The sequence below is a fragment of the Camarhynchus parvulus genome, chromosome 24 (genome assembly GCF_901933205.1).
Source record: "Camarhynchus parvulus chromosome 24, STF_HiC, whole genome shotgun sequence".
In the NCBI taxonomy this organism is placed as follows: domain Eukaryota; kingdom Metazoa; phylum Chordata; class Aves; order Passeriformes; family Thraupidae; genus Camarhynchus; species Camarhynchus parvulus.
Window position 1 is genome coordinate 7,555,297 of NC_044594.1, and position 25,910 is coordinate 7,581,206.

At 46.4% G+C, this 25,910-nt stretch overlaps 2 protein-coding genes across 4 annotated transcripts in view; one reads left to right on the forward strand and one right to left on the reverse strand.

Moving 5' to 3' along the window:
* The window catches only part of JAM3 (junctional adhesion molecule 3), a 34,206-nt gene extending 28,720 nt beyond the window's left edge, over nucleotides 1–5,486 (forward strand). Inside the window, exons 5-9 of the mRNA XM_030965001.1 lie at nucleotides 967–1,163; nucleotides 1,432–1,531; nucleotides 1,858–1,987; nucleotides 3,260–3,314; nucleotides 3,926–5,486. Of these exons, the coding sequence (XP_030820861.1) occupies nucleotides 967–1,163; nucleotides 1,432–1,531; nucleotides 1,858–1,987; nucleotides 3,260–3,314; nucleotides 3,926–3,961 (518 nt within the window). The 3' untranslated portion in view covers nucleotides 3,962–5,486. The remainder of the gene's footprint in view (nucleotides 1–966; nucleotides 1,164–1,431; nucleotides 1,532–1,857; nucleotides 1,988–3,259; nucleotides 3,315–3,925) is intronic.
* Nucleotides 5,487–7,332: 1,846 nt separating this feature from the next.
* Nucleotides 7,333–25,910, reverse strand: part of NCAPD3 (non-SMC condensin II complex subunit D3) — a 38,050-nt gene continuing 19,472 nt past the window's right edge. For 2 of the 3 annotated variants that reach the window (XM_030965022.1, XM_030965024.1), the window contains 17 exons: nucleotides 24,580–24,695; nucleotides 22,994–23,101; nucleotides 22,349–22,463; nucleotides 21,572–21,679; nucleotides 17,457–17,695; nucleotides 16,855–16,934; nucleotides 15,475–15,612; nucleotides 15,044–15,177; nucleotides 14,715–14,914; nucleotides 14,174–14,284; nucleotides 13,623–13,778; nucleotides 12,726–12,895; nucleotides 11,458–11,597; nucleotides 11,254–11,331; nucleotides 9,047–9,121; nucleotides 8,874–8,934; nucleotides 7,333–8,015 (listed from right to left, as the gene is read on the reverse strand). In XM_030965022.1, coding sequence (XP_030820882.1) covers nucleotides 7,907–8,015; nucleotides 8,874–8,934; nucleotides 9,047–9,121; nucleotides 11,254–11,331; nucleotides 11,458–11,597; nucleotides 12,726–12,895; nucleotides 13,623–13,778; nucleotides 14,174–14,284; nucleotides 14,715–14,914; nucleotides 15,044–15,177; nucleotides 15,475–15,612; nucleotides 16,855–16,934; nucleotides 17,457–17,695; nucleotides 21,572–21,679; nucleotides 22,349–22,463; nucleotides 22,994–23,101; nucleotides 24,580–24,695 — 2,138 coding nt within the window. In that variant the 3' untranslated portion in view covers nucleotides 7,333–7,906. The remainder of the gene's footprint in view (nucleotides 8,016–8,873; nucleotides 8,935–9,046; nucleotides 9,122–11,253; nucleotides 11,332–11,457; nucleotides 11,598–12,725; nucleotides 12,896–13,622; nucleotides 13,779–14,173; nucleotides 14,285–14,714; nucleotides 14,915–15,043; nucleotides 15,178–15,474; nucleotides 15,613–16,854; nucleotides 16,935–17,456; nucleotides 17,696–21,571; nucleotides 21,680–22,348; nucleotides 22,464–22,993; nucleotides 23,102–24,579; nucleotides 24,696–25,910) is intronic. The other variant, XM_030965023.1, reaches the window with a different exon arrangement.

Below are 25,910 nucleotides of genomic sequence, written 5' to 3' on the forward strand. Positions count from 1 at the left end.
TCCAAATTGCTATAAATTTTAAGTTAAGGGGCTCTCAGGCAAAAAATATGGGAGCAGGAATAACAGTTCTGTATTAGTGAAGAAAATAAAAAGATAAAATAAATAATGCAGTAAACTAAACCAACACTGCCAGAGTCAGAACACAGCCTGACACCCTGTGGGTCAGGGTGCTGGCAGCAGTTCCATTGGAATTGTGGCTCAGCCCTCCTGCAGTGTCAGGGGTGGTTCTGCTGGAGCAGGGATCCTGGAGAAAGGTGCAGTCTCTGCCTCTGAAGATCCAGGGGAAGAGGCAGCTGCTGTTCCTCTGGGAAATCCAGTGGAGAAGCCGTGCTGGTGTTCCAGAATCTCCAGATTATATCCGGGTAGGAATGCTTGGCTGGTGTTCCAGAATCTCAGATTATATCCAGGTAGGAATGCTTGGCTGGTGTTCCAGAATCTCCAGATTATATCCAGGTAGGAATGCTTGGCGGTGTCCAGAATCTCCAGATTATATTGGGGGGGGGGTTGTTTCTCCCTCTGGGCTCACATCTCCCAATGGGATGCTGTAGTTCTTATCAGCCATGCAGTGACATTCAATGGCTGTTATCAGCAGATGTTCCCCCAGAGGGAGGAGTGGGTGTGGCAGAGATAAAGAAAACTGCCCACTGAACAGAAGACAACTGCCATACAAATGGCAAACAGAATACAATTCTATCTAGAATACAATAGAATAACAGAATAGAATAAAATAAAATAGAATAAATAAATAAAATAGAATAAATAAATAAAATAGAATACAATTTGCTTGGCAATCCAGGACACAAGCCCACAGCCACTGCAAGAGGAACAGAAAGGGCTGTGGGCATCTCCAAACAGTGCCACTCTGGGAGGTTTAAAACCAGCTGGGAATAATGGGAAGTTTGGATGGTTTTGCCTAAGAGAGCAGAGAATTTTAGTGCCACTCACCTGGTTTGTGTCTCCCCACAGTGAAACCCATGACTCCCAGATGCTCTGTGCCTAAAGCTGTCCCTGTTGGCAAGTCAGCCTCTCTTCACTGCCATGAGAATGAAGGTTTCCCCAAGTCCACCTACAGCTGGTACCGCAACAGCGAACCTCTGTCAGCTGACAGCAAATCCAAACCCCACAACTCCTCCTACACCCTGAACCCTACCACAGGCACTCTGGTAATGCCCTGACACACCTGATCAAGACTTGTTTGGCTAGACAGGTTATCTTTAAGGCTGCTTGTAAATTCAGAGAAACATTGCTTGGCTTTCAAGGAATGAATAATTTGAAGGGGGTGAGGTGTGCCAGGGTCTGGGCGAGCTGGGAGAGGGAGGATTGATGGGAGAAGATCTTAGCAGAGATGCGTTTTTATACACATTTTTATTCCCTCACAGTGCCTCGTTTCTCATGTCACATCCCTTCCCTTTGTCCCTTTTCCCTCCCCAGGTTTTCCATGCAGTGCACAAAGGTGACACAGGTCGTTACTCCTGCATAGCAACAAACGAGGCTGGCTTTGCCAAGTGTGAGGAGCAGGAGATGGAAGTCTGTGAGTGGCTCTCTACAGAATTTTCATCAATGCTGGCTGATTTATCACCATAAATAAACTGCCATCACCATCAGGATTGGGGGGGGACATCCTACAGCATTAAATCTTCCCTGCTTTCTCATAGCCCCAAACATAAGGAGATAAAAATAATCTGAAAATGCAGGGAAACATCAGATTGTGAACAGATTTAATCTTGAAGTCAAGGACTCACTAGTTTCCTGTGAACTATTGCTTAAAAGACTTGAGAGATGGCATTTTAGTGTGTGTGAAGCTGGAATGTGGCTGCTGCCCTGAAGAAACACTGAGCTGGTGTCTCTCTTTGGCAGATGACCTCAATATTGGTGGGATAATCGGGGGAGTCCTGGTGGTCCTTGCAGTCCTGGTGCTCATCACTTTTGGGATCTGCTGTGCCTACAGAAGGGGATACTTTGCAAATGGCAAAGAGAGTGGGGAAAGGTAAGCTGGGCTTCTTGGACAACTGAAGGGTGCCAAAATTAGTGGCTAAAAGGAATTTCAGTGCCTAATTCCCCACCAAAGTCCTCAGGCCAAGCCAGTCCCTGAGGCATCCAATGCCCTGCTGTAAAACCCTGCAGCATCCAGGTTTATTTCATGGAATCATCAGAGAATCCCAGAGTGAATTGGGACCTTAAAGACCATCCAGCCTTGGACAGGGACATTTTTCACTAGACCAGGCTGCTCAGAGCTCCATCCAGCCTGGCCTGGGACACTTCCAGGAATGGATGGCATTTTCCTAAGGGAGAATTGTGGTGTGGATGAGAGAGCTGTGCTCTGATATTCACTCTCATCCTTTGCATGGGAAGGGGGCCCAGCACAATTAAATGCCTGCAGGTGTTTGTCCAGCAGCTCCTGTGCTGTTGGCATAACGAGGGCCATGGTTTAATCATCTCAGCTCACTGCCTAATTAGTCTGAAGCATCAGGACATGCATAGGGAATGGATGCAGCAGAGCAGGCTCTCCACAGAAAGTCTCACTAGTTGTGGGTACCTAAATTTGGGATGAAAAACAGCCGTTCTGGAGCGCAGATGAAAATGTTAAAAACAACAGCATTAGCATCAGAGACAAGCCTCGATGTCCTTACAGAGTCTGGAGAGGAGATAATATATGCAAAGCCAAGATTCTCACCAGATAGATTTGTTCTGTGCTAAATGTTGCTTTTCAGCACAAGTCCTGTCTTGTTTTTCTCATTGGTTTCGTTTGTTTTTCAGAAAAAGCTCTAAATATGCCATTTAAATGCAGCTGAGGGTTGGCATTCACTGGACTTGACAGTCTTGTATAAATCCTGAGTTCCTGTGGGATTGCAAACAAGTGGTGCTTCCTTGTAACTAAGAAAAATGCTGAAGGCTTCTGGCAGTGAAGGATTAAAATGAACTTTATAATTGCTACAGGAAACAGAGCAGGAGGCACAGAAAGGCAGTGACAGACACCAAAGCAGCAAAGCCCAGAAAGAATCAGTTTATCTCTTTGCAGAGTTTTAGGGAAACACACAGCAGTCTTCTCGCCCTGTGCTGAAGGGGAATTTAGACAAAATCCCAGTCATGGTAAATGATGGAATAAACACAGACCTCTCATTTGAAAAACAAACTGGGTTTCTCTCTGCTTGCTTCTCACTCAGCTCCTCCTCCTCATTTCCATCTTTCCCAGCACCTCCCCTCCAAAACCCTGCAGTTTTCCTGTCCCAGAAATGAGATTTTTTTCCCTTTCTTTCAGCTACAAGACTCCAGCAAAGCCCGATGGCGTTAACTATATCCGGACAGATGATGAGGTAACAACAAATGCTTTGCATTTCCATCTCTGGCAGGAGAGGAAGAGGGTGGGCAGAGGACGAGGCTCTGGGAGGGCCCACAGACTTTGTGAGAGTGGGCTCCCCTCCTCAGCAGGGCTGGGGAACAGAGGGAAAACAGAAGGGTGAGGGCTGAGTCATTTCCTTAGAAATGAAGAGCAGTTGAAGCTGCCTGAAGTGACTGATGCCAGGAGCTATCAGAGGCAGCTCTGCTCTGAGTTATCTCGTGGCCTGACCCCCCCTTAGGATGAGTTTCATTGGATTAAGTGGGCAGGACGTGATGCTTTTACCAGAGAATTTGTATTTTGGGATTTGAGTAGATCACTGAGCTTAAGAGCAGAAAAAGCCTCTCCCATTAGCAGAGATATCAGTGAGGGAATGAGAAAGTCCCTGCCACGCCTTGGTGTGTGAGGAGGATGAGGGGAGGAGCACCTGGCCAGGGGAACTGGTACCTCCCTCTCCTTCCCAGTGGGAAATGGGAGCTGCCTGGGCATGGTTACACAGCTTGGATCCACCTTTTGGGGGCAGCAGGAACAGAGAGCTGCCTGGAAAGCTGCTGGATCCTTCCTACATCCCAAACTGTTTCGTTGCAGGGCGACTTCAGACACAAATCTTCATTTGTCATCTAAGATGCCAAAAGGAAATTGCAAACCAGCAAAAGCAAGTGTGAAAATACCTCCTCCAGGAACTCAAAGCAAGAGCAAAAGATGAATTAAGTGCGCTTGGAAGAGTTTGGAACACACAAGAACTCGATAGCTAGCTATCTGTATATCTTTTTTTTCTTTGCCAAAGTTTAAAGTAACTCCTCACTGCCCAACTCGCGTCTCCCCTGCCTCTGGAGATACCAACAGGATCACCCAAACCTGTCCTTGGACTGAGGAAGGGTTTCAGTCCTTCCCAAGAGACTGGGCTGTGTGAAGTTTGTGGAATTGCCTTCTCTCTGTGCTGCAGGGACACGGCCACAACGTGCAAACCCAGCAGGGGCACAGCATTAGGTAAACCTGTAGTAGACATGAGCAGCAATGTGTTAGCAGTAGACAAAAAAAGGTGCTGATACAGCAGTAGATGGACTTCAGAGAGTGAGATCTGGGGGATTTCCTCCCAGCAGCTCATTGCCCAGGCCCGGCTGGTGACTTTTCCACATCTGTGATTGTCCTGCGCTTGGCTCTGCTCGGGTGCCCGGCCACCAGTGACAGTGAAACCACCACTAATGCCCTCAGCCCTTGTGTAAATCCCCAAATGCTTTGTTTAGCAGGACCTCAGGGCAGGGCAGTGCCTCTGCTCCCTGCCTGGCAGGGCTCCTGCACCCAGGTAACCCCTGGTTCTAATCTGCACAAAGCAGGCTTGGCTCCTGTGTCCTTCCGTGGGCAAAGAGGCTTACAGGGGAGGCAGGGAACCACTGCTAAGACATCCCTTTCAGGAAAATTAAAGCCAAATAATTTCCTGGGCTAAGATTGCCATAAAAGGTACTGAGAGATCCTCCAGCTTTTTTTACCTTCTCCGTTTATTTTGTAAAACCCCCCACCTTCTAAATTTTTTGCAAATATCTATTTTGATTACTTCAGAAAAGGTAACATTTCTATTTAAAAGTGTAAATATGTGATGCCAGCAGTGTTTGAGTAACGGAGCTATTTTTTTACTGTTGAAGCTACAGGAGAGGAGCTCACACGTTGCTATAGTGTGGCACTGTCAGAGCATATCAGTATTAGTGCAAAGTGTAACAAAAAGCTGCAGGTGGAACAGCATCTCTTTCCTCTTCAGCCAGCTTCAGCCATTTCCTTGTCACAAGAGGTCTTACCAGACACAGAACAGAGTCACTCAGGGATAGTTTTTGTAAATTCATGGCAGGAGCTACCAACTTTTTTATATGAAAAAAAAAAAATCTTTTCTTGCTGATGACCAACTTTATTTTTGTCATTGCAAGAAATAACCAGGATGGCTTTTGGACTCAGTTCCAAAGAGGTGACAGAGTGACTTCAGTGTTTGCTGCCCCTCTGCAAGTTCCCTAAAGCACTAACACAGTGTGACAGCTACAGCAGCTTGGCAGGTTCAAACCACATGGCCAAGGCCACTGTTTCTGGGGCTAGGAAAGCAAAAGTTCAACACAAAAGCACTTTTACAGTGTCAGATGAATTTTTTCTCTAGATGGTAAAGGAAAAAAAAAAAAGGCAAACCAACCAACTTTGGTTCTCTTGGCTTTAGAGAATGATGGGGAATATTTTGTTTCCCAAAATATCCATGTTGGTAGTGTTGAACAGCACTGGGTGAGACCAGGCTGCAAGATGTGAATGCAACACTAGGACTGTGCTGTGGTTTAGGAAGTTTTTTAATGTAGCAGAATTTAGTGCTCTTGTATTTCCAATATGAATTGAGTTGTCTTAACTTTTCCTGTATACAGTATTTTGGATACTTGACAATTTAAAAGGACTGTCAGTGTTATTTTTTTCGTGTTCTGCTTTACTCTGCTTTGTCTCCTAGAGCCCTCGCTGGACATGCCATTGCTGCATTTGTTCCACCCCAACAAAGCATTGCCACTTGTCCCTTTGCCAGGGGAAGCAAAGACAAGGATGGGGCAGCCCCAGCCAGGTGTAAACTCACACATCACCACTATCCTGCAGCTTCTCCCTGGTTACCTTCTTAATGCCAGCTCTTCATCCAACCACCCAGTGCTGATTGCTGCCTCTAATCGTTCTGACATTCCTTTGCACCCTCTGGGCATCCACTGCTCCTCTGTGCTGCTATCAGGGTACCTCAATAAAGGAGAGAGAGGAAAGGGTTGGTCCAGGGTAGCTCTGGTAGCACAATCTGCAGCCCCACCAAAGGCAGCCTTTGTGTGACAAACCAGCAGAGCTAGGAATCCAAACTTCTTTTTATTTTTTTTCCCAGTTCTAAAATGCACAGTGGCATCTCTAACGAGAGAAGGGGGAGAGGATCCCCCCCCACCCAGCTCGTGAGAGCTGATGGATGAATTCATTGTATCATTGTGAATAATATTCAGGTTTGTACTAATGTATTACCTTTTAACTTTGCCAAGAATGTTTTACATAAATACCAGGCTATAAAGCATTCTTGTAGGGGTTTTTGTTTGGGCTTGGTGGTGGTTTTCAAACAGCCAAATTATGGGAAACTCCTGTTTTCAATGCAGTGAAATAAGGGAAAGTCTCTCCTGTCAGAGCACTTACAGTGGATGGAGGTGACAAAGTCCAGGGCTGTTTATCAATTTATTCTTGGACATTTGCTCCTGGTTCTTCTCCAGAGAAGACAGGTTAAAACTCACAGGGCTCATCTCAGATACTGCTCGAGGACAAAACTAACAGTAGGAAATAGAAGATCCTGGTTTACCCTTCAGAGTGGTTAAATAATAGCTGAAGGCAGGAGAGAAGGGACAGAAATAAATGGTTTGGCCATAGCTTCAGCCAAAGCCATTCCATACATCCTCTGTTCTCTGACTTTGATTTTAGGAATAAAATTTGACCTCACTTGAAGGGTTCTCTGATCTTCAAAAGAGGGCAGGGAAAGTGGAGGCAAATGTTGGGATTCCAGTGCAGGAGGAAAGTGCCTCTGTTTCCACTCCTGCAGCAAATCCTGCTCCATGCTGGGGCTGGTGTCTGACTTAGACAAACCAGCAGGAATAAAACAGATCCCAGCTCCGGGTTTCAATGAAATCTAGGCCATGAGCTCTGTGATAAAAGCTCAAAACAGAAAAACTTAAGTGAGGTGCACATGGCCATCAGGGAGACTCAGGAAGGGTCAGATTTACCCAGGATATTTATGATAAACAAGGCACTTACCCACCTTGTCTGAGTCACTCATACCCTGCTTGCAGCCAAGTCAAAGCCTCTATTTAAAAGCTGCTGGCCCAACAATAATCGAACTGAGGGCCCAAGATACCAATGACGTGGTGGAAGAGACTGAGAAGCTGTAGAAATCTACAGGGAAAAAAAGAAATCATTTCTCTGTCAGCTGAAGAAAAGGGGAGACGCCGTGGGTGGAATTAATTCTGCAACCATTTATTTTCATCAAATGCTAATAGTTGGAAATAACACAGTTCAAGAATGGAAATATTCCATATAAAAAGAACATTAAGGCTGTTCATACACACAGGAGTTTGCACAACAAATAAGAAGTGATGTAGCGTGCAATTACCAGATTTAGGGGTGTGGCAGTGACAAGCTGTTTCACCTTTTTTCAAATTAAAGCAACTCTATTATAAAGCCAAGAGGGACAATGAGGGATTGGGTGAGCAAACCCAGCCACTCACTGCCCTGCAAGCTGTGATAAATGAATTTATTGCCAAGCTCGTGGTGACATCATGCCCTTACTTTTCCAAATGGCCAAATTACACATCCAGAGAGTGAAAAGCCACCCTCCTTTCACCCTGCAGCTCTGAGCCCTGCAGTGTGAAGAGCAGCACTTACAACCCATCCCTGTGCTCTGCAGGTTTTGCCCATCTCCAGGACAGTTCTGGGCAGAGCCAGCTCAGAGCAGACGAGGCGGGATGAGCATCCACAGCCGTTTCCAATCCATGGGGCAGGTCAGGAGCCCGGTGGCTGTGCGCAGCTCTGGGGGCAGGCTCAGGTGTCTGCCCTCGGGGTGGCTCTGCGCTGGGAGCGCCGCAGGGGCCCCGCCTGGCTGCTCCTCCGGGCTGGGGACTCCACCTTCCACTCCCTGGGGCGGCACGGGCTGCAGGAAGGAAGGAGAACAGCCCTGCATTTCCAAACCCTTGGCCAACCCTCTGCGCCTGCTTCTTTTTTTTTCTCCCCCTGCAGTGCCTGCTCCATCCTGCCCCGTCTCTCCGCCTGTTCCATCATGCCTGCTCCAGTTTCTGTCTCTACTCTTTCCTGCAATGCCTGCTCCAGTGTTTCTGCCTGCAGTGGATGTTCCAGCCTTTCTCTATTCCTGCAATGCCTGCTCCAGTGTTTCTGCCTGCAGTGGATGTTCCAGCCTTTCTTTATTCCTGCAATGCCTGCTCCAGTGTTTCTGCCTGCAGTGCCTGCTCCAGCCCCTCTTTCTCCCTGCAGTGCCTGCTCCAGTGTTTCTGCTTGCAGTGGATGTTCCAGCCTTTCTTTATTCCTGCAATGCCTGCTCCAGTGTTTCTGCCCCCTCTTCCCTGCAGTGCCTGCTCCAGTGTTTCTGCTTGCAGTGGATGTTCCAGCCTTTCTTTATTCCTGCAATGCCTGCTCCAGTGTTTCTGCCTGCAGTGCCTGCTCCAGCCCCTCTTTCTCCCTGCAGTGGCTGCTCCAGTCTTTCTTTCTGCCTGTAGAGCCTGCTCCAGCCCCTCTTTCTCTCTGCCTGTTGCATCCTCTCTTTCTGCCTGCAGTGCCTGCTCCAGCTTCTCTCTCTCTCTCTCTGCCTGTTCCAGCCCCTCTCTGCCAGCAGTGAGTGCTCCAGCCTCTCTCTGCCTGCAGTGGTCCAGTGTTTCTTTCTGCCTGCAGTGGATCTTCCAGCCCCTCTCCCTGCCTGCTCCAGCCCCTCTCTCTCTGCCTGTTCCATCCTCTCTCTCTCCCAGCAGTGCCTGCCCCAGCCCTGTGCTGCACTCACGGTTTTTCTGGAGATGTCAAACAGATGATATCCCTCGGCCCATCCTCAGCCTCTTTCTTCACTGCAAACAAAACACAATATTTTCATATTTTACAAAATGCCACAGAGTTTGGTCATTTGGGGTTGGCTTCATTTCCCCTTACCCTCAAATAAGAATGCCAAGGGTGACTTGCCTGGAGCTGAATGGGGTGTGTGCATCATGCTGATGTAGCTGACCCCAGCACCAAAAGTCAACTCATTAATGGTCTCTGGAAATAAATAAAAAATAAAAAAATCACATATTAGCAGCCTGTGACACAGCCAGAGGGCAAAGCACGCTGCTGTGCCGTACTCAAGTGTCACAGAGCAAGTAAATCCAGTTAATTGCAAACACACATATCCATCTCTTCCTCCCAGACCTCAGGGGCTCCCATCCAGCCTCAAACCCCTGTGCTGAGTGTGATGGGCACATCACCCCAAATGCCAGCCTCAAACCCCTGTGCTGGTGTGATGGGCACATCACCCCCAATGCCAGCCTCAAACCCCTGTGGGTGCATCACCCCAAATGCCAGCCTCAAACCCCTGTGCTGTGTGATGGGCACATCACCCCAAATGCCAGCCTCAAACCCCTGTGCTGTGTGATGGGCACATCACCCCAAATGCCAGCCTCAAACCCCTGTGCTGAGTGTGATGGGCACATCACCCCAAATGCCAGCCTCAAACCCCTGTGCTCAGTGTGATGGGCACATCACCCCAAATGCCAGCCTCAGAGCCTCCCTGGCTGGAGGCAATCAGAGTGGCACCTTGGTCCTGTGCCCCCTGTCCTGCCGGGCACTGAAGCTCTGCCATCCCTCCCAGCAGCACATCCCACCCAGACCAGTTGCTCCTCTTACTCAAGGCAGAATCTGAAAACTGCCAAAGGCCCTGAAGAGCCACTCAGTGAGGAGCTGCCTGCAGCCAGACAAGAGGAATCACTTGACAGGGGAGCTAGGTAGAATTTAGCTTGCCTGAATAGGCCCTGGTTGTCAGCTGTCTCTTTCCTGTCACTTATCTCAGGAGAGATGTCACAATATTCAGATTTTACTTAACTCAACGCTCTGTTTTATGCTCGTGTTTCCCAGAACCTTTCACAAGGAATTAAGGTAGGAAGTGCTTTATAGGGCAGGAGTTGGAAACTCAGCTAAAAGGACTTCTCTTCACAGCTCTGTAACTCCTGCCCTGTCCTGGAAGGGAATCACTGAAGCTTAGAGCAGAAATCAAATTTGATCCATCTGCCTTAGCTCTGCCTTGCATCTCCCAGGACTGACCTGTGCCAGTGACTCTGTGCAGTGTGGGTCTGAAAGAGTTACCTTGGTAAGGAGACAGTGATGGGGAAGGGAAAGAAAGGAGAAAGAAATGGTAAAGATTAAATAGAAAAGAAATGAGAAAAAATTGGGGGGAAAAAATGGGGAAGTAGGGCTTCCTTGCAGTGTGGTTATCTCCACAATAATGTACAATTTATGTACAATCCCCCTCACCCAGCTCACTGAAGCTGCTCCCAAAGCACCAAGCAGGAGCTGAGGAGCCCCAAAGACAGAAGGGAAGAGAGAACACAGCCAGAACAGCTGAAGGAGGCAGCAAGAGGGGACAGCTGCTCCCAACTTCTCAAGTACAAACCTGTTTACAAAGAACTGCGTCTCCAGTAGTCTCAGGATGATATAGCAGAGGAATAAAATGTTTTATTCTGGCTGTCTGTCAGCCTGTGCCACCATACAGATGGCTCAACACACGCTGACTGAAGTGATGCTCCTGCTCTGTACAGTTTGTCTCCCTGCTGAAGGACACATGCTGCCTCCAAGCAAAGCAGGAATTCAGCTCTAGCACCACTGCAGATTAACATTTCCCCTCCTTTTTCACCATATGGTGCTTTAAGAGCAACAGCCGTGCAAGCTTCCAGGAGACCACAGCACTCAAAGAATCCTGCTCTCTAAAAACACTTCTTGCACAAAACCCCACTTTTTTTTTTTTGCTTATTGCTCAGGCAAAGAGAAACACTGAGGCAACAAGTGCAGCCCAGCATGGGGAAGGAAGGGCAGGGTCAGATTTTCCAGTGGCTGCTCAGGGCTGTCAGGGGTTTGCAGTGTGTGAGGGGCACTGCCACACCTCTGGGCAGGGCAGGCTGCTGAGGAAGCACAGCCACCTTCCTCTTCAGCACCCCAGAGCCAAGGAAGGAACAAAGGGCACTGTTACCTCAGCATCCCAAAATAAATTCCCCCTTGCACTGACCCTGTGAGATGCACATGGAGACACTGGACTGCGCTTTCCCATGCACAGCTTCAGGTTTCTGATCCCTTGGTTTCAGGAGCGCTCTTCCTTCCTGCAAGCCCTTAGATAAATAAATAATCCACCAGCTCCTACTCACCCTCTGGAGTGCTGATTGCTCTCCCCACCACAGCCATGGCTCCTCCACTGGACTGTTGGTTCAGACTTTGGAAGGAGCCTGGGAACAAGAAGGGAGAAAGTGAGATCTAGGATTCACTGCAGCTCTGCCTGGGGACGTGCAGAGCAGGGCAGGGCAGTGCCCACCTTGCTGGTGCCAGCTGTGCCCCTGCAGGGCAGTGCCCACCTTGCTGGCTGCCAGCTGTGCCCGCTGCCTCGGAGGAAGCTGCCAAGCTCCTGCCCACGCTCCTGCTGCGCTGCTGGCTCCTCTCCTGCAGAGCCCTCCTGGCCGAGCTGAGGATGGCCAGGGTGCTCAGGGATGCTGCCCTAGGGCACAGAGGGACAGAGGTGAGGATGGCCAGGGTGCTCAGGGATGCTGCCCTGGGGCACAAACGGACAAAGGGACAGAGGTGAGGATGGCCAGGGTGCTCAGGGATGCTGCCCTAGGGCACAGAGGGACAGAGGTGAGGATGGCCAGGGTGCTCAGGGATGCTGCCCTGGGGCACAGAGGGACAGAGGTGAGGATGGCCAGGGTGCTCAGGGATGCTGCCCTAGGGCACAGAGGGACAGAGGTGAGGATGGCCAGGGTGCTCAGGGATGCTGCCCTAGGGCACAAAGGGACAAAGGGACAGAGGTGAGGATGGCCAGGGTGCTCAGGGATGCTGCCCTAGGGCACAAAGGGACAGCAGCTGGCATCTCCCTCTGAAAGCCCCAATGAGAGCCCAGAGGGAAGGTCTGTCCTCTCCCTCAGCATCTTCAACACCTAATAATGAGATTATGCTGCAAGACCTGTGAGTTTCAGACCACTCTCTAAAGAAAGGATCAGCAAAGCGACATAAATAAATATAAATATATAAATAAAATAAAATATAAAATATAAGAAATATATCAACTCTAATATAAAAATAATATAAAAATAAAATAAATTATATACATAAATTAAAAATATAAAATATAGAATAAGATATAAACTCTAATGTAAAAATAACACAAAAATACAAAATAGAAATATAAATAAAACAAAATTAAAAATAGTATAAATAAATAAAAATATAAACGATATAATATAGAAACTCTAATGTAAAAATAATATAAAAATATAAATTAAATACACAAATAAAAATAAAATAAATAATAAAAATATAAATAAAAATATACAAAATATATAAACTCTAATATAAAAATAATAAAATATAAATACTTAATAAAAATAATAAAAAGTAATATATAAATATTATATAAAATAAAACCAAAAATATATAAAAACCCTAATAGAAAAATAAAATAAAATACATAATATAAATACATAATAAAATAATATTAATAAATACAGAATATAAAATCATATATACATATAAAATATAGAAAGTAATATAGAAATATGAAATATAAATATATAAAAGAAATACAAATATGTAATAAATGTAAAATACCAGGTAGCAGAGGAGCCCATACCTGCGACCCACCAGTGGCTGCTTCAGAGCCTCAGCACGAGGGGTGGCAGACTCAGAGGGGCCAGGGGGAGGGATGGAGCCAGGTGTGGATGGCCTCCCACCCCCAGAGGACTGAGCACTGGTATTATTCTGGCCACCAGGAGCTGCAGCTCTCTCCAGGGATGGAGTCTGCTGTGGAAAACAGGAGAACAGGTCATGTCTGACAGTGGAGACAAGAGCAGAAAATCCTGCAAGGTGCTTGGGCCTGAGTGTTTCAGAAGTGCCCCTTGTGGGATGGATGGAAAGGGTGCTGGGGAGGAACAATTTATTGGGCAAAATTTTACCAAGAAGGGAGCAGGGACACAAATGTCCCAGTTTAGAGGTCTATATATATAAAGTGTTCTTCTAAGGTCTGCAGAGAAATGAACTTCCAGGCTAGAAGTCATCTCCTCTTAAGGTAGGGATCTAAAATAGCTCAGGACAACTGACTCAGGCACATATTTATTTCTTTACACTGAATTTAAAAGAGTATCTCATGACTGGGACAGGTTTGAACTTTCACTTTGTAGACACCTGACATCAGGCAAAGTGAACTCTTTTCTTTGTTACCAGTTTATCATTCTGGGAACAGAGAGAACACAACATTTAAGCCCAGCTAGTGCCAAATTAGACTTGCTTTTTCCTTTTAATTGAATTCTTTCTCCATTAATCATTTGCTGCTCCTCTTGGCTTTGTTTGTTGATGTTCTAGGGCTATCAAATGACTCTGAAACCAAAGCTTCTGTCAGGAAGTACAAAGAGGGAGAGAACCCCTGGTAACCATCCTGCTCCAAGGGCAGGGTCCCCAGGCAGGGCCTGGGTGCTGTGAGCACAGGAATTTGAGCAGAGGAGCCATGTACAGAGTTAATGGCAATAACCACCTCCCTGTGGGCTGCTGGGAGCTGCTCTTGCTCTGACTCCTTCTCCCTGGCCAGCTGCTCTTCATATTTCTTCATGTCATACTCCAGCTCGGCTGCCAGCTGCTTGTCCACAGCAAAGAAGTCTTTGATTTCATTTCGGTAATCTTGCATCATTTCCTGCAGCAACAAGGAATGTTTGGACCCCTTCAGAAATCTCCCCCAGCTACTGATTCACATCCCCATTCAGATCACAGCTGCTTGGGAGCAAAAGGAAACACCAGCTGGTAGAGCAGAGGTGTTTTTAACAGACTGAAGAGTTTTATCTCCAATTTGTTCCTCAGAACATGGAAAAGCTTTGCAGCGTTTGAGCTCTCTTCCTGCCCACGTTCCACACTGAGAGCCTCATCTCCAATCCCTCCACCTCCCACGTTATTTAGCACAGTGGCAGTGTCACAACATCCTATCTTCTGAATTCCTCCCTCCTCAGAAGGCTCTGGGTTGTGGCAGTGGTTGCACATTAACTCCAGAGAGGATCAAAACATCATGACCAGCAAGAAAACACTTCCCCTTACCCTCAGGCAGTTCATCAGGTCCTTGAGAGCTGGGATCCTCTTCTCCTCCATCAAGGACTTGAGTGATGTGATTATTGGGATGATGTTTTCAATGAAATTCTTCTTTTGAACCTTTTTGTGAACAAGGCATGAACAGTTATGCGAGGCAGCGAAGGAGAAGCCACTCTCCGGCTCCACAGAGGAGTTCTCCCTCCACAGCCAGGGAATCACTGTAATTAAGGCTGCTCTTACACCACACACATGCACAGAGGCTTTTAACCTAAGTGGAGCCTTTTCAGACGCATCACTAAGTCCCTCAGATCTCACTAGGCAAATTGCCCAGAGGTGCAGGAAAATCATTGTTCCGCTCAAATGCCTCGCCAAGGAGAGGGGTGGGGAACAAATCCAGCTCAGCACAGCTCCCCTGGCTCCTGGGAAATGCACCTCTGCTCCCTCCACCTCCACAACAACATCCCTCACCAATTCTGCCTTCATATTGTGCTTTTACAAGACATAGAGCTGCCCAAGCCCCTCTCCCCACAGCACAGCAAGTGCCCCTCACCTGTGAAATGAGCTTTTTCTGGGCCACCTGCATGACAGCATTGGCCATGGCCATCTCATCTTCATCAGCCTGAATGTCTTCCTCAGGTTTGGACCTCATGCTTGAGAGCTTGATTTCTTTGCAGCTGAGCACTGCAAACGTATCTGAGAGCAGCTCACTGCCCTCCAGGTCCAAAGGAAGGACCTCATCCACAAAGCAAGCTGGAAGACACAGGCAAGAAATAATTTGTTTTTCCAGAAGCAGCAGTGAGGGGCAAACCAGGATAAAACACCTGGATCATGAGATTTTATACAGACACCAGGTTTTTAAAGGCATTTTTAAACCCTTACCTAGAATGCTGTGGCTGATCTTGGTGGTGATGCTGAACCTCTGCTCATCTGTGAAATGATCCAGCAGGAAGGTGTAGATCCTCATCCTCTTCTCCTTGTTCTCCTTCCCCTTCAGAGAGAAGAGCTGCTTCGCCCTGTGGCAGAGCACAACATTTTACAGAGGCCCAAATCACATCATGCCAGCTCCCAGGAATAATGAGACCTTAAATCAGCCAGGGATATCTGCATGCCACTTTTAAAACCCATAAACCTGCTAGGACAGCACACAGTCCTACAAATGACACACAGCAGTGTCACAGGGAGGGCAGGACACAACTCAGCACTTGCATGGATAATTACCAAGTGCCACAAGTGCTGTGCTGTCACTGAGAGCTGTGTGGCCAGACAGCCCATAATTTAGCAAAAATTAGCCAGGAATGTGCTCAACTGACCGCTGGCTCTGGGGGAACCTGTTGTACTTCTGGTGCTTCTCGTAGCTGTTGAAATGGAAGATGCACTCGATGAAGTGCTGGGAGAACATCACAGGGTTCCTCTTCAGCAAGAGATGCACCAGGCAGAACTCTGCAAACCTGCAGAGGAGGAGAAGGAAGAAATTATCACTGAATCGTTTCCAAAAGCCACCCCTGAAGCTGTGTAGGGCTCTCAAGGCAGGAGGATGGTTTTCCTCTGCCACATCTCCCTCAATACCACATTTAATTCTTGCCCAGCTCACTGATTTCCACCCTTTCTCAGAGGGACAGACATTTCCAGAGGGACAGACATCTCCAGCATCCACAGCACTGCTCATTTTTATGGCCATTAAAGCAAACTGAGTCAGAAATAAATCTGAACTTGAATCCAGGCACAGCATTTTAATTATTTAAATAACCTGAGTTCCACTGGGGCTGAGACACAGCACTCAGCAACAGGTTAATCACCAAAGGTCCTGCAAGAGCTGCAAGGCAACCCCAGGCTTGAAGAAAGTGGTTTTGTGTGGATGCAGTCTCCAAATGCAGATGCAAAGGAAAAGGCTCTCAGAGAAATGGGAGGAACACGATGCTGCAATGCCACCATCTACTGGAAAGACATTTTTAGATAAAAAAAGACACTGAAGAGAAAAGGAAATGTGAATGGTAATTGACAAAAGGTTGATAGTTCTGGAAATATTCATCTTAGATTTACTGTTCCAGGCAGAAATGAGCAGCAAGGTGTCCAATGCTCCTCTGGACCCTAATTTCTACGTGAGCTCCCCACCTGAGAGAAACCTGCCCCATTCATTTCTCACATAACAGAGCAGCTGGAGACCTTGAAACCTCCAAAAACTTCATAAACATGCACTTAAAATGAGAGTGCATAATTCCTCTGACACATCATTTGACAGGTCATTCCTCTGACAATTACAAGATATGGCAGAAGGCTAAAAAGGCAAGGCACGCAACATAAGAAAAAAGAAACTGCAACAAAATATTTAATCCTAGTTCTTAAACAAATCCAGCACTTGAGACAGAGCCTGTCAGACAACCACGAGGAAGATTTCACAAGGGTCTGCCTCAAAAATTCCTTTTTTTCTGGATAACTGAGTCCTAAATAGAGCAGAGCTGCACATTTTGAGGACAGCCAAGGACACTCTTTGGGACTTTCAAATGACCTGGAGAGAGGCTCATCACCTCTGTGCCACCACTGCAGACCCTAAAGGAAGTACAGAGGTTAGAGGGATAATCTGCTCTGTCACTGGCATTCCTCTTCACAATGTGAAGGTACCAAGACTGAGACAGCTTTTGAGACATCTCTGCCCTTCACCTCCTCCATCATTTCACAGCTGAGATTTTTACCTGGCAATGTCTGGGTTTGGATCCACCAGGACACTGACAAACCGAAAGAAGAGGCAGTCCTTCCATTTCACAAACTCCTCCTGTGAAAATCAGCAGAAATCAACAACCTGAACCAGGAAAACAGTGTGAACCTCCACATTGTAGTCAGGTAAACGAACAAGCTGTAAAGCTTCAGCCAGAGGCACATAAAATAAACCCCAAAACAACCCCAAGTATTTCGGGGGATGCTTTAAGCAGCATAAATGCCACAACAGCACACTGAGGTTTACCCCAGGTATGAAGAATAAATAGAAAAATGAAAAATCTGCTCTCCCACCCCATGGCAGGTGTGCTCTTCAACACTGTTTTTACACTGCACTCCTTTGCAAGCTACAGACTTAATTTAAAAAATGTACATTTCACTTAAAACAGATTTCTACTCCAGAAAACTTCCACATTATCTCACCTGCAGGAGGTTGGTGAGCAGGATGAGGGTGTCTCCTTAATTAGCCAATAGTTTGCGGGGTGCTACAGCTATGTTTGCAAGCTACAGACTTAATTCAAAAAATGTACATTTCACTTAAAATGGATTTCTACTCTGGAAAACTTCCACTGTGTCTCACCTGCAGGAGGTTGGTGAGCAGGATGAGGGTCTGCCTGCGGATGAAGGGGTGCGGGTCGCGCAGGCACAGGGAGATGTTGGGGATGTATCTGTCCCCCAGCGAGGTGTAGCGCACGCACAGGTCGCACAGCACCAGCGCCGCGTTGTTGCGCACGGCCACGTCCGGTGACACCTCCAGCTCCCGCGCCAGCGCCGCGATGCATTTCTTGGCCAGCTCCTCGTGCTGCAGGCACAGCTTCCCTGCAAAACAACGCCACTGGTGGTGCCCGCAGTTTCAGGTTTTTTGTGGTTTTCAGAGCCTGTGCTAAGAGGGTTTAACTCTTGTTTAAGGCTTTGAAGGCCTTCCGTTTAGGTAATCCTAAGTTTCTTAGATAATGGTAAGGATTATAGGGGAGATAGGAAGGAGGATGATGGACACGGTGGTTAAGATAGCAATTGTAATGCTGGTTGGCTGGCTAGTGCGTCATTAGGGCGCACGTCCCAGATTGCAAGGCAAGATGGATTCTGCTTGGCATCTGTATAGTTGTCTTCTGTTTAGTGGGCAGTTTTCCTTATCCTTATCCTTGATGATAGTTTTTCTGTGAGTGTGTGGGTTAATAGGTAGAGGACTAGGCTGCAGATTGCTAGTGCAACCATTAGGGCACTAGTGGTCGTGGAATCCTATCAGCTCTTCTATGATAGGTGAGGAAGCGTCTTGGAAGTTAAGTCATGAGTGGCTGGCCATATTTAGGTAGAGATGTGTTGGGTTTTCACCTGCAATTTAGTCTTGACAAGGCTATGTAATTGTTTTACCAACATCTCTTTAGGAGAAAGAAGCATAACTGGTCTATGCGGTTGGCTTGAAACCAGCATACGGGGGTTTGACTCCTTCCTTTGTTGGACTTGGACGAAGGCGGGTTCTTTCCTTATCTCTTCCACAACCACTTGTAGCAGGCTCCAGGCCTGCTAGGGCTCCGTGGAGGGAAGAGGAATGACAAGTCATGGTGAAATAGCAAGAAGCCCCTCTCTTCCACCTTTCGGACCCCAGCTTATCTCTCTGTAACCCCATAGGTCACTTTCCCTTAACCCCTGCTATTGGACAATTTCTGATCCCCCTATACACTATATAATGATGGGTTGTTTTAGCCCATTCTGGGGAGAAGAGCCATTACTGGAACCTTTCTCAGACCCCAGTAAAGCCATCACTGTGGAACTCCAGAGCTGCCTTCTCCTCTCTCGCTTCTGCTTTTCGGTCGGCCTGCAACAGTGCCTTAGCAAGCAAAGAGCTGAACCCAAAAGAGCTGATAATCACTAAAAAGAGCTGATATCCCTTAAGCTTGCTAAGGTTGCCTGTGGCTAAGAGTGGCCTGGGTACTTGGACAGTCTGTCCCCAAAGGACTGAGCTATCTGGCCCGTGCTGCCTGCTCAGGGGCAAATCGGCCCAACAGGGAACTGGGACACCCCCTCCTCCCTCTGGGGGAACACCTGCTGATAACAGCTGTTGAATGTCACTGCATGGCTGATAAGAACTACAGCATCCCATTGGGAGATGTGAGCCCAGAGGGAGGAGCCAAGCATTCCTACCTGGATATAATCTGGAGATTCTGGAACACCAGCCAAGCATTCCTACCTGGATATAATCTGGAGATTCTGGAACACCGCAGCACCCGGATATAATCTGAGATTCTGAACAGCCGGAACCGCCGCTTCTCCACTGGATTTCCCAGAGGAACAGCAGCTGCCTCTGCCCCTGGATCTTCAGAGGCAGAGACTGCACCTTTCTCCAGGATCCCTGCTCCAGCAGAACCACCCCTGACACTGCAGGAGGGCTGAGCCACAATTCCAATGGGTCTGCTGCCAGCACCCTGACCCACAGGGTGTCAGGTTGTGTTCTGACTCTGTCAGTGTTGGTTTAGTTTACTGCATTATTATTTTATCCTTTTATTTTCTTCCCTATTAAAGAACTGTTATTTCCTGCCCCCATATAGCAATTCAGAGGGGGGTGTTCACAGCCTCCATTTCAGGGGAGACTCCTGCCCTCCTTAGCAGACACCTGGCTTTCCAAACCAAGACAGCACAGCCCTAAGCGCCGTGTAAAGTCTAGTGAATTCTTCATACTGCGGTCAGACAAAACAATTTCTCTCTAGGCGTGAGATCCAAAGACACCCAACAGCCTCAGGCCCCAAAAAGTACAAACAAAAGGGGACTGGGGGGAAGCAAACTCTGAATGACTTCATTAGCTGAAGCTGTAATTAGAGGATTAACCTCTGGTATGCAAATAGACCAAACTTAAATCTGTTTGAAAACCTCATTGTGACAGTCATATTTTCTGGAAAAATCCCTTTGCTCAAGGTTCTTCTCCTGAGAAGCTGAGAAGCCTCAGGGAAAAAGGAAAACAATAATTATTTGATTGCTTCTCCTGTGTTTTGCTGCTTTGGAATGTGTTGGGAGATTGTTTCATTGGTTTCATGTGAATTGTTTTGACTCAATGGCCAATCAGGGTCAAGCTGTGTCAGGACTCTGGAAGCAGTCACGAGTTTTCATTATTATCTTTTTAACCTTCTGTAAGTATCCTTTCTGTATTCTTTAGTACAGTTTAGTATAGTATTCTTTAATATAATATCATAAAATAATACACTAGCCTTCTAAGAACATGGAGTCAGATTCATCATTCCTTCCTCCATCTGAGAACCCCACAAATACAAGACCTCATGACCATTGACCATTTTGGGTGCAGCCTCTGTAACCCTGCCCAAGGTGTATCTATTAAAGGCCTTTAATAAATTCCCACTTTATTCTCTTAACTCTGTCTAGCCTCTGTTCTAGGCAGCCACTCCAAGGCATCACCAGAGCAGCAGAGCTGGGATAAATTCTCCTTCCCAGCCAGCCCAGCTCGCTGCCTCCAAAACGAGCCAGGGAAGGAATCAGGAAGTAAACAAGGGAATAAACAAAAAACTCATGCTGGAACTTGATGAGCAATCTGCACGATCTCTCAGGGAGATGGTACTTCAAGTTCTTCCAAACTCCCCTTAGACCTATAGAGTGGGTCTCTATGCCAAATTCCCTCCTTCACAGCAAACTATTTCTGTGTACAGGGTATTATTCAAAGCAGCTAAAAAGAACAGCCCCAGCTGTCATAGGCATAGCAGGGAGACACCCACCTCTGAGAGCATCACTGAACCAACCTAAAATAAAATAGCCTGCAATACTTCTAACATCACTTCTCCCTGTTCCCAAGCTCTGCACAAAAGTATTAAACTTTCCAAAGCAATTAAGGGAAGAATAATGCTGCCTATCTGCAAAAGAAACTTGTTCCTAACCAAGGAAGTATTAAATACCAGAAATTTCACTTGGTATTCCTCAGAATCCTGGGAGTGCAGCTGGCCAGGCTTCTCTGAAAGCAGCATTTCCCTCATGTTGAGTAGAACGAGAATTTGAGTGCAGTCATTCTGCTCTAAGCTACATCAACAGCACCAAGTTTTCTTCATCCTCTCTAGAATATCTTACTGAAACTGAGATGATCCTTCAGCACCCAACTCTGAGTACAAGGACAGCACAGCTCTGGGGGACAATGCTGATTACTGGTCACTATTAATGCATTAACCACCTGGAGAAGCAGAGCTGGCAGGGTTTGCCCAACTTGTTTCCATGGATATTTGCATTGCTAAAAGCTCCAAGCTGGGCTAATGCCAACAGAGCACTGGGGCTCTCTGTCACAACTGCCAGAGCTTTACATGGAATTATTTAGGTTGGAGAAGACCTCTGGGATCACTGAGTCCAACCTGTGACTGATCCCTGCTCTGTCACCCAGCCCAGAGCTCTGAGTGCCACATCAGGCATTCCTTGGACACCTCCAGGGATGGGGACTCCAAACCTCCCTGAGCAACCCCCTCCAATGTTTAACCACCCTTTCCATGGAGAAATCCTTCCTCATGTCCAACCTGCCCTCCCCTGGCACAGCTGGAGACCATTTCCTCTCCTCCTGTCCCTGTTCCCTGGTTCCTCCCTCCTAACAGGGACCTGCAGAGTGACAAGGTCCCCCCTGAGCCTCCTTTTCTGCACGATTTTGGGCAGAACTTCACCAGAAAGGCTGAGATACACAAAGGCCCCTTTTTAGGGCAGGATGATGGCACTTACCCAAAGTGATGAGAGCGTGAGCCCTGACCACGGGAGGCATGGCTGAGCCCCTGAACTGGGACAGTGGCTGGGAGCTGGGCATCTCCTCACTGTCTGTGCAAGCAGACACTGGAAAAGAGCAGGGCAGGGATGGAAACAGGGCCTGGCACGCAGGGGTGACTGCAAATGCAAAGCTAAATGTCACAGACACATTTTATGAAAAATCCTTTTGTTAGGATTTTTCTCCTGAGAAGCTGAGAGGCTTCAGGAACAAAATGTAAACAATGGTTATCTGCTGCTGTGGAATGCAACAGGTGCATCTGTGATTGGTCTCATGTGGTTGTTTCTAATTAATGGCCAATCACAGTCCAGCTGTCCGGACTGTCTTGGTCAGTCATAAGATTTTATTATGATTCCTTCCTTTCCTTTCAAGCCTTCTGATGAAATCCTTTCTTCTATTCTTTTAGTATATATAATATATATTAATATATAATATTTGATATATATTATTATATTATACAATATATTAATATATTAATATATTTAATATAATATATATAGCTTTAGTATAGTTTTAATATATTATATCATATATATAATAAAATATATATAATATACCATGAAATCAATATAATATAATAATATACATAATAAAATATATATAATATAATAATAAATATATATCATAAAATAATAAATCAGCCTTCTGAAACATGGAGTCAAGATTCTCATCTCTTCCCTGGTCCTGAGACCCCTGTGAACACCAGCACAGCTAAAGGCAGAGGGAGAGTGGCTCACGTTGGTCCTCGCTGCCAGAAGAGGCCAGGATGGACTGAACCACAAGGAAGATGTGTTTGTCCACCTTGGCTGGGCACAGCTGGGCAGCCTCACCCAGCAGGAAGAGGTGTCTCACCTGCAGAGAGAAAGCAGCACTGCAGTCAAAAGGCTGAGGCTGAGCTGTAAATTAAGCCAGCAGGAGTCGGTTCTCCTCCAAAAAACAACTCAAAATTCCCTCAGTGCTTTCAAGGCAGTGGCTGGAGAACAGAAGGGGAGGCTTTGGAACAGAAATCCTGGGTGGGTGTGTTTAATATGCTCCAACAGCCCCCACCACATCTAATGAGACTGAAATACTCCTCAAAGCATTCCATGCATCTCTCCCAAACAGCTCATCTCAGAAGTTTGAGTGCAAAAGCAAGGAAATAAAACCACGTCATATATTAAAAATACATGGGCTGCCATATCCTTAAAGCAACTGCTGGTGTGCAAAACTGCTGTGGGCTCCCAGGCCCCTAAATACAAGACTTCATCACACACACAGGCCCTGCACATTCCTATGATCCCAGTTCTTGGCATGGATTTCGAGGAACACCAGCTCCAGGCACACCTCCACCCTTTAAATAATCCTTGAAGGGGATTATTTAAAATAATAATTCCCAAACTTACCAAGAGATCTTCCTGCAGCTGCCCTGCTCCATCCTCTTTGAGGACTATGTTGGAGATGTAGCTCTCACAGGTGGAGACCAAATCTCCACACACCTGGTTGAGAAGCTCCTGTTCAGTAATTAAACAAAATTAATTCAACACTTTATTAATTAAACAAAAGGTAGCTGTAATATCTGTCCACACATGAATCCCTAATATCAAAGTCTTTATGTGCTTTTAATAATCTGGATCCCATTAAAATCAATCTGACAGTGTCTTAGAGCTTTAAAATTCTCCCTGCACATCAAAGGATGTGTGCAAGTGTCAAAACACCTTGGAAAATGTGGTTTTTAATGATCCACAGGCCCAAGTTTATTTCATTATAGAAATCACACAGACTTAAACAAAAAGGATTTAGGCGACTGTTTCATGTGCACCCAACACATTGGAGGTGTCTGTGGGAATTTTTAGATGTTGCTTGAAAAAAGCAGCTCCATTAACCGAGAAAACATGATGTGAATTGCAAAGAGCGAAGGGGAAACACAGGAAAAGCAGATTATCTACTACCTTGTGGTGAATTTAAAGCATCATTTCTGGTTTTCTACCATCTAAAAGTGGTATTTCTAATAACCAATTACATATATAAATGGTAACTGTTAGATTTGATGAAGTGACCAACTACAGGAACATCTGCATTTCTTTTTAAGCCAACACTCTGTGGTGGCTTTACCTACAGGGGAGGATTTTCTGATTGTCAATTTAAAACCCCAAAAACCATCACCCCACCCTGGCTGCTGAGGCACAGAGGGTTCAGTGCTGCCCATTATCCACTAAACTTGATTGGGATGTTTATTATAAAAGAGCTACCATCTAAACTGAAATTTCAATTAAAAGAGCTTTCATTTAAACTGAAATTTCTGCCCATTATTTTCTAAACTTGATTGGGATGCTTATTATAAAAGAGCTGCCATCTACACTGAAAGAGAAATATAAAACAGACACGAAGAGAAATCATCAGGGACACAGACCTGCATCAATTTTGGCTTCTTTGAAATTGTGTCCAGGCTGAGATTTTTATTTTACCAACAAAATATGGCCTAACTTCCCACTATGGGAGCACAACAGAGCCATGGCATAAAACAAATGGAGGCAGAAAAAAGTTATGAGCAAGTTATTAACTCCCTGTTTGGTCTCCAGGAAGAAATCTAGGAAATATGTGTATTTCCATCAGCTCTGATGGAGAATACAGAGATTACAGCATAAATCTGTAGCTTCAAACTGCACCAAGCACAGCAACAGGTCTCCTTTAGGAAATTTCCTTTAGGAATTCTGTGAACTTGGACAGAAGGCAAATGCAAGGTATTTCAGAGGTGTGGGGGGGAATACATTTGAAGGAATACATTTGATTTCTCACAAGCCAGGCTTAGCCCCAGGATGTTCTCCAGCTCAAGTGCAGCAGAGAGGCAGAGCTGAGCAGAGCAGGCTCGAGCTGCTGGAATCAGAGCCCCTTTTTTAGAACTCATCATCCATCCCACAGCCTGCAGACAGCAGCAGACACCCCCTGAGTGGGGAACAGGCTATTTTAAAAGGAGTATTTTAAGTCCCACCTGTGCCTCCTCTGGTGCAGCTGCAGAGGCCTGGCAGAGCTTCTGCAGGGTCTCCACAGCTGGGCTGATCACCTCCAGGGGACACTGAGACTCCTTCAGCCAGCTCTGGATGCTCTCTGGAGATGACATCACACATAAAAACAACATTTTCTAAGCTGTTCAAGTGTTTGTGGAGGCACAAAACTGTCAGAACTCAGGACATCCCTCTGGGTGTCCAGAGCTACCAGGACCCCTGCCAGGGGGCTCAGAGACCCTGGCACACAGCCCAGAGCACCTGTGGGTTTGATTGTGACCCATGGAGCAAATTACCAGCTTTGTATGAAGACCTGAAAGCCACAGAAGTTTAAGTAGTGTAATAATAGATTTATCACTGGGTGAAGAGGTAGATTTTGGGATTTTTAGAATAGGGGTTATGGGAACAAGATGGAGGGACTTGGGCATGTCCAGCCTTTCTTCTTCTTCTTCTCTACCTCCATTTTCTGCTGTGATGTTGGCACTTTGGGATTGGTTTAGAATAGAAGTTCACTGTCTAACATAGGTGATAGGTATTGGAAAGTAATTGTAAATATTGTACATGTAGTTTGTAGTATAAAGAGACAACACCGCCCCGGGGGCAGTCAGAGTGCCTGTGGCTGTCCTGCTGAGCTGACCTCGGCTGGACAGTCTCAGGGTTTTGGTTGTTAATTGCTGTCCCAAGATGTGCAGGATGTCTCTGTTTCAGCCCGTGCATCTGAAGAACGAGTCTGGACTCTTCACTTTTCGGTCTTGAGGTTGTTTATTAATTCTTATCTATAAAATTTTCTTTCTGCCCAGCCGAGGTCAGCTCAGCAGGGCAGCCACAGGCACTCTGACCACCCCTGAGGTGGTGTTGTCCTTTTATACTACAAACTACATATAACATATTTAATTTATCAGTACCTATCACCTGTATGAACTTTATTCTAATATAACATATTTACAATTACTTTCCAATACCTATCACCTATGTTAGACAGTGCACTTCTACTCTAAACCAATCCCAAAGTGCCAGCATCACTGCAGAAAATGGAGAACAAGAAGAAGAAGGAGAAAGGCTGGACACGCCCAAGTTCCTCCATCTTGTCCCCACAACCCCCATACCAAAAATCCTAAAATCTACATTTTCACCCTGTGATCATTTTGTTATTACACTATTCAAACCTGTGTGACTTTCAGGTCCTCATACAAAGTTGGCAACTTGCTCCAGGGTCACAATCAAATCCCCAGGTGCTCTGGGCTGTGTGCCAGGGTCTCCAAGCCCCCCGGTGGGGTCCTCGGCAACTCTGGACACCCAGAGGGATGTATTGAGTTCT